General features: G+C 47.0%; 2 protein-coding genes across 3 annotated transcripts in view; one reads left to right on the top strand and one right to left on the bottom strand.

Moving 5' to 3' along the window:
- The window catches only part of LOC119951630 (zinc finger protein 850-like), an 87,156-nt gene that overhangs the window by 67,663 nt on the left and 3,327 nt on the right, over positions 1–16,166 (top strand). The window lies entirely within an intron of this gene.
- Positions 3,444–7,978, bottom strand: LOC119951314 (zinc finger protein 239-like). 2 transcript variants are annotated; one of them, XM_038774405.1, is made up of 2 exons: positions 7,628–7,978; positions 3,444–4,994 (listed from the first exon to the last, which is right to left on the bottom strand). In XM_038774405.1, exon 2 carries the CDS (start codon positions 4,634–4,636, stop codon positions 3,764–3,766), a length of 873 nt encoding a protein of 290 aa, XP_038630333.1. In that variant the 5' UTR covers positions 4,637–4,994; positions 7,628–7,978; the 3' UTR covers positions 3,444–3,763. The 2 variants fall into 2 exon arrangements, with proteins under 2 accessions (XP_038630333.1, XP_038630334.1); XM_038774406.1 differs by having other exon boundaries at positions 7,866–7,976.

Here is a 16,166-nt window from a genome sequence, read left to right on the forward strand (position 1 = left end):
CGGCTCTTGAAAAGAGGACCCTACTTCAGCCCACACCTCCACCCTATCCTGTAACCCAGCAACCCAACCTAACCTAAGGGCAATATAACATGGCCAACCCACCTAGCCTGCACATCTTTGAAATGTGGGAGGAAACCGGAGCACCCGGAGGAAACCCACGCTGGCACGGGAAGAACGTGCAGACTCCGCACAGTGACATAAGCCGGGAATTGAACCTGGGACTTTGGAGCTGTGAATCAACTGTGCTACCCTCATATATCCCTTTATTTGATATTATACAATCAAATATTCAGATAATTTTAAATGTTGAGGCTTATCAGAGTTTGAAGGTCTCTCTTGCCGGTACGTTTATCTTCATTCTTTACCAACACAACAATTAGATTTTACATTTTCATAGCAAATACAACTTGGTCTTTTGCAATAACTACCGATTCATGAATTGTAACTCAATTAAGGCTCACGACATATCCAATCATTTATTACTGACTGCTGGCTAATTATTACGGTAGCACAGTGGTTAGCACTGTTGCTTCACAATGCCAGGGTCCCAAGTTCGATTCGTGGCTTGGATCACTGTGTGGCATTCGCACTTTCTCCCCGTGTCTGCGTGGGTTTCCTCCCACAAGTCCCTAAAACCTGCTTGTTAGGTGAACTGGACATTCTGAATTCTCTCTGTGTATCCAAACAGGCGCTGGAGTGTGTGCCGGCTAGGGGATTTTCACAGTAACTTCATTGCAGTGTTAATGTAAGTCTACTTGTGACAATAATAAAGATTATTATTACTAAAAAATCATCTGCAGCATTACTGTTTTATAATACAAGATCAATATATAGTCAATAAAAATGCATTACAGAATGTGGAAAAGCTGCAAGAAGCCACATGTTTGAATTTAAAATGACTCCCTTGACCTTGCTATTTATAACAGTGAATACGGTCTGATTGTGATTGATTTCAAAAATTAATTTGATTACCCATGTCTGTAGTTTCCAGCATTACAACTGTAATAACACTTTCAAAGTATTTTGTTGGCAGTAAAACACTTGAAGAGGTCCTGTGGTCCTGAGAGGTAACATATAATGCCCTTTTTTCTAGTTGTTCACAAATTTGGATATAGACCTGATCAAAATCATTGGTAAAGATTAAATTTTAATTTTGTATTATAACCAGATCTTTGACAGCATTTTAAATATGTGAAAACCCAAACACATGCGCCGGGATTCTCCGAGCCTGCGGCAGGTCGGAGAATCGCCAGGGGCGCACGAGATTCCCGCCACACCGCTGGGCATCCGATTCTCCGGTGACCGGACAATCGGCGCCAATCGCGCCCGCGCGGTCAGGGGCCGCTGAAATAGGCTCCCACGGCAATTCTCTGCGGGCGACGGGCTGAACTCCCGCCGGCGTGTTTCAAACCTGGTACCACCCGGCGGGAGCTCAGACCCGCAGCCGTGATCTGAAGGGAGTCAACCACCTTCCGTGCGGGCCCACTTTAGGTCCCCGACATGTTGCTCCGCGCCGGCGCGGAGGCAGCCGTTGCATGCATGTGCGGATCCATGCAGTGCTGCCTTTCGGCGGCAGTGCAGCGCGCAGCACTCCAGCGGCATGCTAGCCCCCTAAAAAACGGACAATTGCTGGGCCAGGAGGCCCATTGTCGCCAGCATACACCACTCCAGTGATATCCAGATTTATTTGTTTTAAAACACTGTGCGTTTATGTGTTTTGGAATTCACTGCTTGAAAATGGTGTGAGAAACAGATTTGATTCTATCCTTCAAGAGAGAACTGGGCATTTGAAAGGGAAAGAAAACTGCAGGTCAACTGGATTAATGGGGATGTTTTTTGAAGAGTCAGCATGGGAATAATAGGCCCAATGGCCTCCTTCTGTGCTGTATGGACCGCCTGGGCATTTAAAAGGAGTGGTAATAGCCAGCAATCCACATCCTCCGAGTTTGGTAAAAGCAGAGATGATGGAATTATTTCAAAAAGAGATTGGCTGGATACTTGTGGGAAATAAACTAGTAATGTCGGCATGGATCGGGGCAATGGAACTAACTGGATTGCTTAACAGAGCTAGCAAGCAATCAATGGGTCAAATGGCCCCATTCCCTATCATAATGATTCTATTATCCAAAGGGAACAATTACAGCCGCTCCAGTCTCTCCAATTAAGTCCCTTCTCCCTGGTGCCATTCTCATAAATCTCCTTCGCACCCTCTCTGAGAATTTCACATCTTTCTTAAAGTGCGGGGCCCATATATAGGGTTCCATTGCAGAGGGATAGAATTGAAAAGCACGGAGGAAATGTTCAACTTGTTTAAAACCAGGGTTAGACTACACCGGGAGCACTGACAACATTGGTGATCTCCATTTAGAAAAAGGAAATAGAGGCACCGGAGAAAGTGCAACAAAGATTCACCAGAATAATACCAGAACTGAGAGCATTTCACCCTCAGGAAAGGCTGGGGCTGCTTTTCTCTGGAAAAGAGAAAACTGATGGGTGACCTGATGGAAGTCTTTAAGATTATGAATAATTCAATAATCCAACAGGAATTTCAGTAGAAACCTCTTTACCCAGCGAGTGGTGAGAATGTGGAGCTCACTACCACAGCGAGTGGTTGAGGTGAACAGCATGAATTCATTGAAGGGGAAGCTAGATACATACACGAGGGAGAAAGGAATAGAAGATGTTGATGGTGGGAACATAGGAATTCATAGAACATACAGTGCAGAAGGAGACCATTCGGCCCATCAAGTCTGCACCGACCCACCTAAGCCCCCACCTCCACCCCATCCCTGTAACCTAATAACCCCTCCTAACCTTTTTGGACACTAAGAGCAATTTATCATGGCCAATCCACCTACTCTGCACGTCTTTGGACTGTGGGAGGAAACCGGAGCACCCGGAGGAAACCCACGCAGACACGGGGAGAACGTGCAGACTCCGCACAGACAGCGACCCAGCGGGGAATCAAACCTGGGACCCTGTCGCTGTAAAGCCACAGTGCTAACCACTTGTGCTACCGTACTGCCCAATGAGGAGCAGAAGTCGCCAATTCAGCCCTTGGAGCCTGCTCTGCCATTCAATCAGATCACGGCTGATCTTGTCCTGGTCTCAAATCCACCTCCCCACCTGTTCTCCATATCTGTTTACCTTGTTTTTTAAAATTGGTAATATATCTCCTTGCAACCATTTAACGATTCAAACTGCACTGCACTATGGGACAGCAAGTTCTACAAATTCCCCACCCTCTGTGAGAAATAGTTCCTCCTCTCAGAAAAATGCTTTTCACTGTACTTCAGTACATGTGACAATAAATCAAATCTACCGCCTCTCAACCTATGTCTGTGAGATGAAAAGGAGTGGGGGGGAGGCTCATGTGGAGCATAAATACTGACACAGACCAATTGAGCCAACTGGCCTGGCCCTGTGCTGTGGACTCAATGCAATAGAGACAAATGTATTTAATTTAGATCCACCTGTAGTGGTAGGAAAAACACTTATTTAAAATAAATGTCCTTCATCAGCTTTTGTGGATCATTCCAATGGAAATGTGCTTTCCCGGGCTCAATGAACATCAGCCCATTGGAAGCAAAGTTGTGAGGCCGGCCAGTCCAGCAGAAAAAAATCCTCTGACCCTCCCACTTCACGAAGTGTCAGAATGAACATGGTTCAGTCCTGGATTTGATAACAGCAGGAATAACAGCAGAATCCAATTCCTTGAGAACGTGTTGGTGTCTCAGCAGCCTGGATAAATGAGTGAATCCCTTCATACACTCAGAATAGGTGATGCCCTCTCTCCGCTGTGAATTGACCGGTGTGTCAGCAATTTGTATGAATTACTGAACCCCTTGCCACACTCGGAGCAGGTGAACGGCCTCTCCCCAGAATGGACTTGCTGGTGTCTTCGCAAGGTGGATGAATGTCCAAATCTCTTCCCACAGTCACAGCAAATGAACGGCCTTTCCCCAGTGTGAACGCGCTGGTGCGTCAGCAGGTTGGACGAATCACTGAATCCCTTCCCACAGTTAGAGCAGGTGAATGGCCTCTCCCCTGTGTGAACTCGCTGGTGTCTCAACAGATCAGATAACTGAGTGAATCCCTTCCCACACTCAGAACAGGTGAACGGCCTCTCCCCGGTGTGAACTCGCTGGTGTGTCTGCAGGGCGGATGAATGAATGAATCCCTTCCCACACTCAGAGCAGGTAAAAGGCCTCTCACCAGTTTGAACTCGCTGGTGCCTCAGCAGACTGGATAACTGAGTGAATCCCTTCCCGCACTCGGAGCAGACGAATGGCCTCTCCCCGGTGTGAACTCGCCGGTGCGTCTGCAGGTTGGACAACTGCGAGAATCCCTTCCCGCACTCAGAGCAGGTGAATGGCCTCTCCTTGGTGTGAACTTGCTGGTGTCTCAGCAGGGCCGACGAACAAATGAACCGCTTCCCACAGTCTGAACAGGTGAACGGTTTCTCTCCGGTGTGGCCTTGCCGGTGTGACTGCAGGTTGGACAGGTGTGTGAACGCTTTCCCGCACTCCGAGCAGGTGAACGGCCTCTCGCCGGTGTGACTACGGTGATGTGTTCGGAGTGCAGACGGGGACTGGAATCCCTTCCCACAGTACCCGCATTTCCATGGCTCCTTCATAGTGCGGGTGACCTTGTGCCTCTCCAGTTTCAATGATCAATTGAAGACTCCTCCAGGCACAGAACAGGCAGACAGTTTCCACAGACTGTGAATGGTCTCATATGTTTGCTGTAATTGATTACAGCTTTCTCCACAGTCAGTGCACTGAAACTCGCTCACGTGAGTTTGTGCGTGTGTCTCTCGGTGCTTTTCCAGTCACACTGAAGTTGAAAACCTTGTGAAGCAGCTGGAACAGACAAACGTTTCTCCTCATTGCTTCATGACCTCTATTCACATCGTGAGGAATCGAGTGACTCTTGTCGACCCAGATGTGACGATTGTTTTGTGATTTGTCTGCAAATCCTCCCCTTCTAATATCCTGTAAAATGAGTTTGCGAAAATCATCAGTCAGTACAGGTTAAAAATTCAGAACAGACAATTCTAGTTATTTTGTGGAACCTGTTTGTATTGTGTGAAATATTTTAAGACCAATTATCCCGTCTATTCAAACACTGTTTGTCTCTCAATACAATGATTCATTTATGTTCATTTTACTTTGATTGTTACAGTAAGTTTTAAAAAGGTGAAACATTGGCCTTCGGTTTATTGGAGTTGCCTGGGAATTTGTTCGTTTTCAGCTTATTGGTCTCCACGGGATTTGTAACAACATCCCTAGTGCTGCACATATCCGATCCATAATGAAGCTCATTAAGTATTTCTTGTCTTGACATAGTACTGAGGATTGTACTCCAGAATTGCTGCATCTTTTTCCCAACCTGACCATGTTAAAATTGCCCCTTAGTGTCCAACGGTTAGATGCGGCTGCGGGGACAGGTTGGGGCCTAGGTTCAGGTGCCCTTCCAGAGGGTCAGTGCAGACTCGATGAGCCGAATGGCCTCCTTCTGCACTGTAGGGATTCTATGATCTATGTTGAGATTTGGGCCACTTGCTTTATTGCTCATCCGTAATTGTCCTTGAGAAGACATAGTCAGCTGACGTCTTGAACCGCTGCAGTCCATATCATAGAATTTACATACAGGCCATTCGTCCCATCAAGTCAGCACCCAACATAAGCCCACGCCTCCACCCTATCCCCATAAACCCAGTGACCCAACCTAACCTTTTTGGACACTAAGGGCAATTTATCATGTCCAATCCACCTAACCTGCACATCTTTGGACGGTGGGAGAAAACCCATGCAGATATGGGGAGAACGTACAAACTCCGCACAGTCACCCAAGGCCAGAATTGAACCCGGGTCCCTGGTGCTGTGAGGCAGCAGTTCTCACCACTGTGCCACCCATATGATGTTGGTACACCCACAGTGCTTTTGGGGAAGGATTTGCAGCTTTCTCAACAGTGCTGAAGCTCAGTTTGGGCTCCTCCACAGCTACTCAGCCCCTAAACCCATTACAGACTGTGAGTCCGAACATGGAAGAAAGAGCTCAACCCAAGGCGGCCCAGCTGCAGCATTCTAATGTGAAACTACTCAACTAATGTGAATGAAGTTTGGGTGGCACAGTGGTTAGCACTGCTGCCTCACCGATCCAGGTTCAATCCCGGCCTTCATAAGGATTCTATGAACCCTATCTAAATTGAAGTCAATGGGATTGAGGGAGAAAACTCTTAACTGGTTCCATCACACCTCCCAAAGGTAAGATGATTGTGGTTGTTGGAGGTCAGTCATCTCAGTTCCAGGATATCGTTGCAGTAGTTCCCCAGGGTACTGTGCTGGGCCCCCAATCATTTCCAATATTATTCCATGAACACGGTGTGGGTCGTGGGGGGGGGGAAAGAGATGTTCACTGATGATTGTACAAAGTTCAGCACTATTCATGACTCCTCACTGAGGCAGTCCATGTCCATTTGCAAGACATGGACAATATTCAGGTTTGGGATGATAAGTGATCATAGAATCTCTACAGTGCACAATGAGGCCATTTGGCCCATCGACCATCTGAAAGAGCACTCTGCCAAGGTCCACTCCCCTGCCCAAACCCCATGCATTGATCAAAGCCAATCCACCTAACCTGCATATCCGGGCAGCACAGTAGCTTCACAGCTTCAGGGTCCCAGGTTCGATTCCCTCCTTGGGTCACTGTCTGTGCGGAGTCTGCATGCTCTCCCTGTGCCTGCATGGTCTTCCTCTGGGTGCTCCGGTTTCCTCCCTCAGTCCAAAGATGTGCAGGTTAGGTGGATTGGCCATGATAAATTGCCTTTAGTGTCCACAATCGTTGGGCTGAGTTACAGGGATAGGGTGGAGGTGTGGTCATAGAATTTACAGTGCAGAAGGAGGCCATTCGGCCCATCGAGTCTGCACTGGCTATTGGAAAGAGCACCCTACCCAAGGTCAACACCTCCACCCTATCCCCTTAACCCAGTAACTCCACCCAACACTAAGGGCAATTTTGGACACTAAGGGCAATTTAGCATGGCCAATCCACCTAACCTGCACATCTTTGGACTGTGGGAGGAAACCGGAGCACCCGGAGGACACCCATGCACACACGGGGAGGATGTGCAGACTCCGCACAGACAGTGACCCAAGCCGGAATCGAACCTGGGACCCTGGAGTTGTGAAGCAATTGTGCTAACCACCATGCTACCAATTGAGTATGGTGCTCTTTCCAAGGGCTGGTGCAGACTCGATGGGCCGAATGACCTCCTTCTGCACTGTAAATTCTATGATCTTTCAACTATGGGAAGAAACTGGAGCACCCAGAGGAAACCCACGCAGACATGGGGAGACTGTGCAAATTCCACACAGTCACTCACCCAATGTCGGGTCTCTGGGTCAACAGTGCTGACCACCGTGCCATCCTCCAATGTAATATTTGCACCATACAAGTGCCAAACAAGCATCTCCAACAAAAGAAAATCTAATCATTGCCCCTTGACTGAATCGCCCAATCAACAACCTGGGGTGGGGTTACCATTGACCAGAAACTGAATCGGACCAGGCATGTAAATACTGTGGCTACAGTAATGGGAACCCTGCGGACAGTCACTCACCTCCTGACTCCTCCCACCAAAGCCTGTCCACCATCTCAGACCCAATGGCTGCGCGTGCGCACTGCAGCACATGGGCCTGGGTGAAGACAGCGAGAGCGCATGCGCGCAGCCGCATTTTGCCCGCAACAAAGATGGCGGGAGATAATCCGGGCCTTCAACCGGAGAAGAAGCGAAACTGCGGCACACCTATTGCAAATGGGATGCCCATGGCTTCTTGTTCGCAGTACCGGGCGTATACCGATTTTTAGTGTGTGTGTGTCCCAGAACAACTGTCGTTGCCCGCTCACGTGCGGTCCTTGAATCTGAAGCGCTGCGCATCTGCAGCCAACCTCACGCCACCGACTCCGCGCGAGTGATTGACGGCAGCTTTGGACCAATGGGGAAAGGGGGCGGGGCTAGAGGACCGAGCGGGAGCCGCTGGTCCTCCAACCAATCGGAGTGAATGAGGGGCGGGGCTGACCCCGGATCACCCTCATTGGCTGAAACTCTGCATCATTTTGAAGCTGAGTTGTCTCAAAATCCAGGAGAAAACTGGACCTTTCTGTTTGAGGCTTTAAACAGATGAAACCCTGTGGGTGTGGAGCAGACATTTCAACATTTGTTACTGAAATGTGGTAACATGAGGGCAAAACCACCAAAACCCCAGCACCTTGCATACCAGACAACTGCTGCCTGAAGGACAAGGGCAGCAAACCCTCCGAAAGAGCACTCAACATCGGCCCAATCCACCGACGTACCCCGCAGTCCCGCTCATTGATCATGGCCAATCCACCTAACCCGCACATCTTTGGACTCTCACCCGGAGGAAACCCACGCAGACACGAGGGGAACGAGCAAACGCCACACAATCACCCAAAGCCTGGAATTAAATATGGGTTCCTGGGGCATTGAGGCAGCAGTGCTAACCAATTGCTGGAAATCTGATTTTTAAAAATTATTTCATGGGATGTGGGTGTCACTGAAAAACCCAGCATTAGTTGCCCATCCCTAATTTCCCTTGAAGTGAGTGGCTCGCTAGTCTATTGCAGAGGGCAGTTAAGAGTCACCCCCTCTGGAAGTTCAGTTCAGATTCCAACCACACCCTGGGTGAAAAAATCTTTTTTTCACATCACTTCCACTCATTTTGCCGATTATTTTAAATCTGTGCCCCTCTAGTTCTTGATTTATTCTCGAAAGAGAGAATGGTTTCTGATACGAAAGGGAAAATGCTGCAAAATCTCAGCAAGTCTGGCAGCATCTGTAGGGAGAGAAAAGAGCTAACGTTTCGAGTCCGATGACTCTTTGTCAAAGCTCTGACTATGTAAAGCTCTGACAAAGTTTCTGACTATTTACTCTGTCCATACCCCTCAGGATCTTGAATCCCTGCATCAGATCTCCTCTCAGCCTTCTTTTCTCCAAGGAAAACAGACCCAATCTCTCCAATCTATCCTCATAGCTACAGTTCTTTCTCCCTGGAATCATCCTTGTGAATTTCCTCTGTACTCTCCAATACCTTCACATCCTTCCTTGAGTACGGTGCCCAGAACAGAATGCAGTGCTCCAGGTGAGGCCTAACTTGTGCCTTATACAAGTTCAACATGACCACCTTACCCGATGACCTTATTAATAAAACCTAGGATACCATATGCTTTATTTACTGCTCTCCCAACATGGCCTGGGACCTTCAATGACTCAAGTGCACATACACCAAGGTTGCTCTGTTCCTGCACCTCCTTTAGATTTTCTCTCTTTAAGTTATAGCCTCTCCACATTCTTCCTGCCAAAATGAATCACCCCACACTTCTCTTCATTGAATGTCATCTGCCATTTGTTGACCAAATATATAAGCACTTAATGAAATGAAGTTTTCAATAAAATTAGTGAAAGTCAAAAGCGAGGACCACAACCATCTTCTTTTTCAATAGAATCCCTACGGTGCAGAAGGAGGCTATTCAGCCCATCGAGTCTGTCCGCTATCTAGGCCCACTGCCCTGCCCGATCCCCACAGCCCCATCCAGCCTGCGCGTCTTTGGACTGTGGGAGGAAACTGGAGCACCCGGAGGAAACCCACACCGACACGGGGAGAACGTGTAAACTCCACATAGACAGTCAACGAAAACCCGGAATCAAATCCATGTCCCTGGCGCTGTGCGGAAGCAGTGCTAACCACTGTGCCGCTCGTTTTGTTAATGTAATTTCTACAAATTGTTCAATTTACTTTGATGACTGCAGCAGATCCCATATTTTACGCAGTAAGGATAAAGTGTTTGACACTGAATATTAGAAAGCGTCTTTATTTGATGGTAGGCTACAATGACTATCAGTGGGTTTGATATAAACCCCGTCAAAACCTGTATTTTCAAACCACTGTTCCAAAGAGAGAAAAAACACAGGCAGACAGTCGGCAGCAACTTCAACTTATCTACAGACAGTGAGAACAGAATGTCAGTCAGTGAGACCACACTTGAGGCAGATCCTGTCGACAATACGTTTATTTTAGATATAGAACTTATAAACCTCCCAAGCACCTACTGTGATGAATGTAGGAATTTCAGAAATATTGTATTATATGTATTTGGTGGTCAGGGTTAAACGCCTGGGTTAGTTTGACTGCTGCAGTCATGTTTTTCAAAGAAATCCTAGTTTGAAAGACAACTAGATTTTGGAGCATTGCAGTTAAAGCATTGTTAAAAAGCTTGTACGAATGAAATGACTTTTGGATCAAGGGGATTCCCTGTGGAGTTAAGTAGATTTCAGCGAGGTAAGATGATCTAGGTACTGGGTGGAGCTAAGGGCTCGGGAATTTTGCAGGAAAGCAGAGTTTCAGTTGAGTTAGATGGAGCTTTGAGCAGAAGTCAAGCAATTTGCTCTGTCTGCAGTTCAATTAGAGATATGTCTGTAGACAGGTTAGCAGTCTTTCCAAGCAGTTCAGACTTGTCTGATTAGGAGGTGTGCTGAAACAAGCTGAGAAGCATCTTCTGGAGAAATACAGCCAGAGTTTCTGCATGGTTCTGGCAGGATTCAGGTCTTCCTGAGGGCTGAATGTACAATCCAACATTGGATTGAGAACCAAGATTTTTTGTTGTTGTTTGAGTGGAAGTAAAGATAGCAGTTAAGGGTTACTGTGGCACTGTATTGATTAACATTGTTTAAAGGGTAATTGTAAGTTATTTTGTACTGCATTAGGAATAAAGTTTGCTTTAATATATAGCATATCCTTATTTCTTCAACAAATCACTCCTGTAGCGAGACATCCTTTCCTCAGAGTTTTACTAACTTAAAATAAAAGATTGGGGTTTCTGTCCAGTATCTAAGCCACTTTTGGGGTCTGGTCTGGAATAGTAATACCGCCCCTACAAGTACAAGAGATGCAACAGCTGCACTTTCACCTCCTCCCTCCTCACCATCCAGGGGCTGCATTTGTGAATCTCATTCGCAATAAGTTACCTTGTGTCAAATAGCTAAGAGTTCTCACTTTGGAAATGGAGTATGGGAGATTTATTTAAAATAAAGTGACAAAAATATCTTATTTGAGATTCAACATTATAAGATTTAATATATGCAATCTGTGGTAGCTGTGCTATCTTATCTATCGAAAGAAGTAAACCTGAAAAAAAACTCAACATGAATACAGAAGGTATTGTTGCTAAGTGACTGCACGGTGGGCAGCACGGTAGTATTGTGGATAGCACAATTACTTCACAGCTCCAGGGTCCCAGGTTCAATTCCCGGCTTGGGTCACTGTCAGTGCGGAGTCTGCACATCCTCCCCCTGTGTTTGCGTGGGTTTCCTCCGGGTGCTCCGGTTTCCTCCCACAGTCCAAAGATGTGCAGGCTAGGTGGATTGGCCATGATAAATTGCCCTTAGTGTCCAAAATTGCCCTTAGTGTTGGGTGGGGTTACTGGGTTATGGGGATAGGGTGGAGGTGCTGACCTTGGGTAGGGTGCTCTTTCCAAGAGCCGGTGCAGACTCAATGGGCCGAATGGCCTCCTCCTGCATTGTAAATTCTATGTCTATGTCTATGACTGCATCATCTAATAAGGGAGTGAGTGAGAATGAAAAAGGAGCCCCATCAACCCAAAGTGTAGTTCCTGAAAATCAAAGAGGAGCCCTGGGGAAAGTCTCAAGACGAGCCATTGAAAGATATATTTTGACCCCTGGAATTGGACACTGAATTGTCGATTTTGCATCAAACATTAATTTAGGATTAAGCAGGAAGTTCACACTATTATTGTTGATCAGAGTTCTTGAAATAAGAGGAAAGATGGTGCTTTTAAAAGGGGGCACTGCAGCCCTGGAAATCAGCCACATCTCCAGAATAGTAACTCCAGCTTGTTATAGAGGTTGTTAACAGCAGAAACAACACAAAGTATTGTCAGACGATTAATACTAAACAAGATTAACAATAGCAATAACAGCAGGATCCAACCCCAGCAGTCACTTATGGATTGGATTGAATTTGTTTATTGTCACGTGTACCGAGGTACAGTGAAAAGTATTTTTCTGCAAGCAGCTCAACAGATCATTAAGTACATGGGAAGAAAAGGGAATTAAACAAATTTCAAGAAAATACATGAGAATACATAATAGGGCAACACAAGATATACAATGTAACTACATAAGCATTGGCATCGGTTGAAGCATACAGGGTGTAGTGTTAATGAGGTCAGTCCATAAGAGGGTCATTTAGGAGTCTGGTGACAGCGGGGAAGAAGCTGTTCTTGAGTCTGTTCGTGCATGTCCTCAGACTTCTGAATCTCCTGCCCGATGGAAGAAGTTGGAAGAGTGAGTAAGCCGGGTGGGAGGGATCCTTGATTATGCTGCCCACTTTCCCCCGGCAGTGGGAGGTGTAGATGGAGTCCATGGATGGGAGGCAGGTTCGTGTGATGGACTGGGCGGTATTCACGACTCTCTGAAGCTCCTTAAGGTCCTGGGCCGAGCAGTTGCCATACCAGGCTGTGATGCAGCCCGATAGGATGCTTTCTATAGTGCATCTGTAAAAGTTGGTAAGGGTTAATGGACTTGTTCGATACGGCACCGTACAAAAGGCTACTTAATAAGATAAGGGCCCATGGTGTTGGGGTATTATATTACGATTGGCTTTTTGATAGAAGACAGGGACTTGCGATAAGGGGAGCATTTTCAGTCTGGCAACCTGAGTCCCACAGAGATCCATGCTGTGGCCACAGTTATTTACAATATAAATTAATGACTTGTCAAGGGAAGTGAATGCATATTGCCAAGTTTGCAGATGTCACAAAAATAGGTGGGAAGGCAAATGATGAAGATGACACAGAGTCTACAGAGGGACACAGACATGTTAAGTGAGTTGGCAAAAACTTGGTAGATGGAATACAATGCAGAAATTTTTGAAGTTTTGCACTTTGGTGGGAAGAATAAATGAGCTGAATTTTATTTAAATGGAGACAGACGGCAGAAAGCTGCAGCTCAGAGTGATTTGGGGCTCCTGGTGCATAAATCACAAAAAGCAAGCGTGCAGGTTCAGCAGGTAATTGGGAAGGAAAATGGGATGTTGGCCTTTATTTCAAAGTGATTGGAGTTTAAATATAGGGAAGTCCTCAGAAAACTGTGCACGGCACCAGTTAGAACACATCTGGAATACTGTGAACAGTTTTGGTCCCCTTATCTAAGAAAAGACATACTGGCATTGGAGGCGGTCTGGAGAAGGTTCACCAGATTGATTCCGGGTAGGGAGGGATTTTCTTATGAGGAGAGGTTGAGTAGGTTGGGGCCTGTCCTCATTGGAGTTTAGAAGAATGAGAGGCGGCCTTATTGAGACAGACAGGATTCTCAGGGGGCTCGACAGGCTCGATGCTGAGAGGATGTTTCCTCTTGTGGGAGAGTCTAGGACCAGAGGGCAGAATCTCAGTTACAGAGATGATTCTGTGGAATTCTTTACCGCAGAGAGCTGTCGGGGCTAGCTCGTTAAGTATGTTCAAAACTGAGACAGACAGATTTTTAATCAGTGAAGAAATCAAGGGTTATGAGGATAAGGCGGGAAAGTGGAGTTGAGGATTATAACATGATCTCATTGAATAGCAGAGCAGACTCGATGGGCCGAATGGCCTACTTCTGCTCCTACATTTATGGTCTCAAGGGGCAGTGGCTTGAGTTAATTCCTTTCCTGACACAGAGCAGGTAAATGGCAACTATTCAGTGTGAGTGCGTTGGTGAGTCAGCAGATTGAAAGACTTTGTACGATGAGGTTGGATGACTGCCTGAAACACTTCCCGCAGGAGGTGCAGCTGAATGGCTTCTCTTGTGTGTGAATTCGCCGGTGTGTCAGCAGGAGGTTGGACAGAGTGAATCCCTTCCCACACTCGGAGCACATGAACGGCCTCTCCCGGTGTGAACTCGCTGGTGCGTCAGCAGGTGAGAGGACTGAGTGAATCCCTTCCCATAGTCGGGGCAAACAAGCGGCTTCTCCCCAATGTGACTGCGTCGATGAATTAGCAGCAGGGATGGGTAATTAAATCCTTTTCCCACAGTCCACACACTTCCACAGTTTCTCCATAGTGTTGGTGGCCTTGTGTCCCTCAGTTTGGATGATCAGTGGAAGCCTCACTTCCACACAGAACATTTATATGGTTTCTTACACTGCTGCAAAGATTTTCAAGTTGTGTCAGTGGTTAACGCTCTTTCCACAATCAGTGCTCGAAATATTCTCCCACAGACAGAACAAATAGCCCTCTTTCCACCTTCAAAGATTAATGATATTCAGGTCCTGATGAATCAAGTGATTCAACCGGAACTTGGCATGACATTCAGTTCTGAGTTTCACGTCTGCAATTCCCTCCCTTCCAGTCTTCTATGAAAAAAAGGGTCACAAAGGTCATCACTAAGTCCTTTCCTTCTTTTCTCATCCCACATCTCTTGGCTAGGAGACAAATCAAGTGCTTACATCCGTTTTCACAACTATCTTTCCTCAAACTGGTTACAGGCCTGTCGCCAGAGGCTACAGCTTGCGGGGCACCACTCACATCGAGCATGACCGGCCAGGATACTTCCCCACTGTAAGAGGTAGCAAATTTAAAACAAATTTGAGGAGAAACTACTTCTCCCAAAGGGTTGCGAATCTGTGGAATTCGCTACCCCAGAGTGCGGTGGATGCAGGGAAGTGAGTAACTTTAAGGAGTTTGACAGATTTTTAATTGGTAACGGGTTGAAGGGTTATGGAGAACGGGCAGGACGGTGGAATTGAGGCCAGGGTGGGAACAGCCATGATCACATTGAGGGTGTTAGGCTTGAGAGGCTAAATTGCCCACTCCTGCTCCTAGGTCATGTGTTCTCGGGAGGAGATACTCTGGTTGATTTCACAATCCAGCTCTTGGCCTGTAACATTGTAGGCAGTAGTTGAGGAACATATCAGCCATGATAGAATGTTGGAGCAAACTCGATGGGCCGAATGGCCTAATTTTGCTCCTATATCTTATGACGTTATGATATGGTGGGGAAGTGGAATTGAGGATTGTATCAGATAAGACGTGACCTCATTGAATGGCAGAGCCGAGTGGCCTACTTCTGCTCCTACGTTTGATGGTCAATGGCAGGGTTTTTCGAAGTGCAGGCCATGACCCGCGGGTGGGTTACAAGTGCGAGTCTGGGGGAGGCGGTGGAACAATTGGTCGCAGTGTTTCTGCAGTGATCCCAATCGCGGGAGAAGCGCCCAACGGCAGCTACCGGCATTTAAATGAAAATGGTTGTGTGCAGTCGTTTGGCCATAAGCGACAGCAATGAGCAGGTCAGTGCGCTGTGCATGAACGCTGGAGAGAGCTGCTCAGCAGAATCCATGGCAGAACAGATCAGTGCTATTGTTAGCTCTGGACAGAGTCTCTGGTGAACAGCCAACAAAGAAGAAACTTCAATCGGGGAAAAAAAGCAGGATAAAGATGATTCTTGAGGTATGGTTTTGTTAATTGTGTCAATGCAAATCATGATGCAAAGCCCAGGTGTGTTATATACAGGAAAGTGCTGGCGAATGATGGGAGAATTTTAAGATTTTGAAAGAGAAGTGGTGGGTGAAAAATTCCGTTTGAGATTGAGACCCTAGCGTCAACTGATGACTGTCTCCAAATGAAAAGACTGAGCTGCTTCACCTGTCTTGCAACAGCACAATGAAAACACGCAGCATCTTCCAGGAGCATCCAGTGCTGAGTGAAACAAGCATTTTGTTGCTGTGGCCCTTCACATCGACCTACATCCGCGAGGTGGATTTTCCATTCTCATGTCGATGAAGACGGCACAAAGGAACTGGCTGAATTCTGCAATGATAGTGCCTCAGTGCCCTCTGCCCCAGCTTGCAGTGAGATCATTCGGACCAAGCAAGCTCCCCTTTTGCATGTGTCGGAAAAGTTGGCCCGCGGGGGTCGTGGAGGTTGGCCGGTTGATGAAAGTGGTTTGGAAAACTCTGGGCTCTGGCCATCCCCTGTTCACAATGTTCGGCTCCTTGATGGCAGTTCCGGAACAACAGGGAAGGCGGCTGGAGGACCGAGCAAGGGGGCGGCTGGAGGACCGAGCAAGGGGGCGGCTGGAGGACCGA

The sequence above is a fragment of the Scyliorhinus canicula genome, chromosome 17, assembly GCF_902713615.1.
Source record: "Scyliorhinus canicula chromosome 17, sScyCan1.1, whole genome shotgun sequence".
Classification (NCBI taxonomy): Eukaryota; Metazoa; Chordata; class Chondrichthyes; order Carcharhiniformes; family Scyliorhinidae; genus Scyliorhinus; species Scyliorhinus canicula.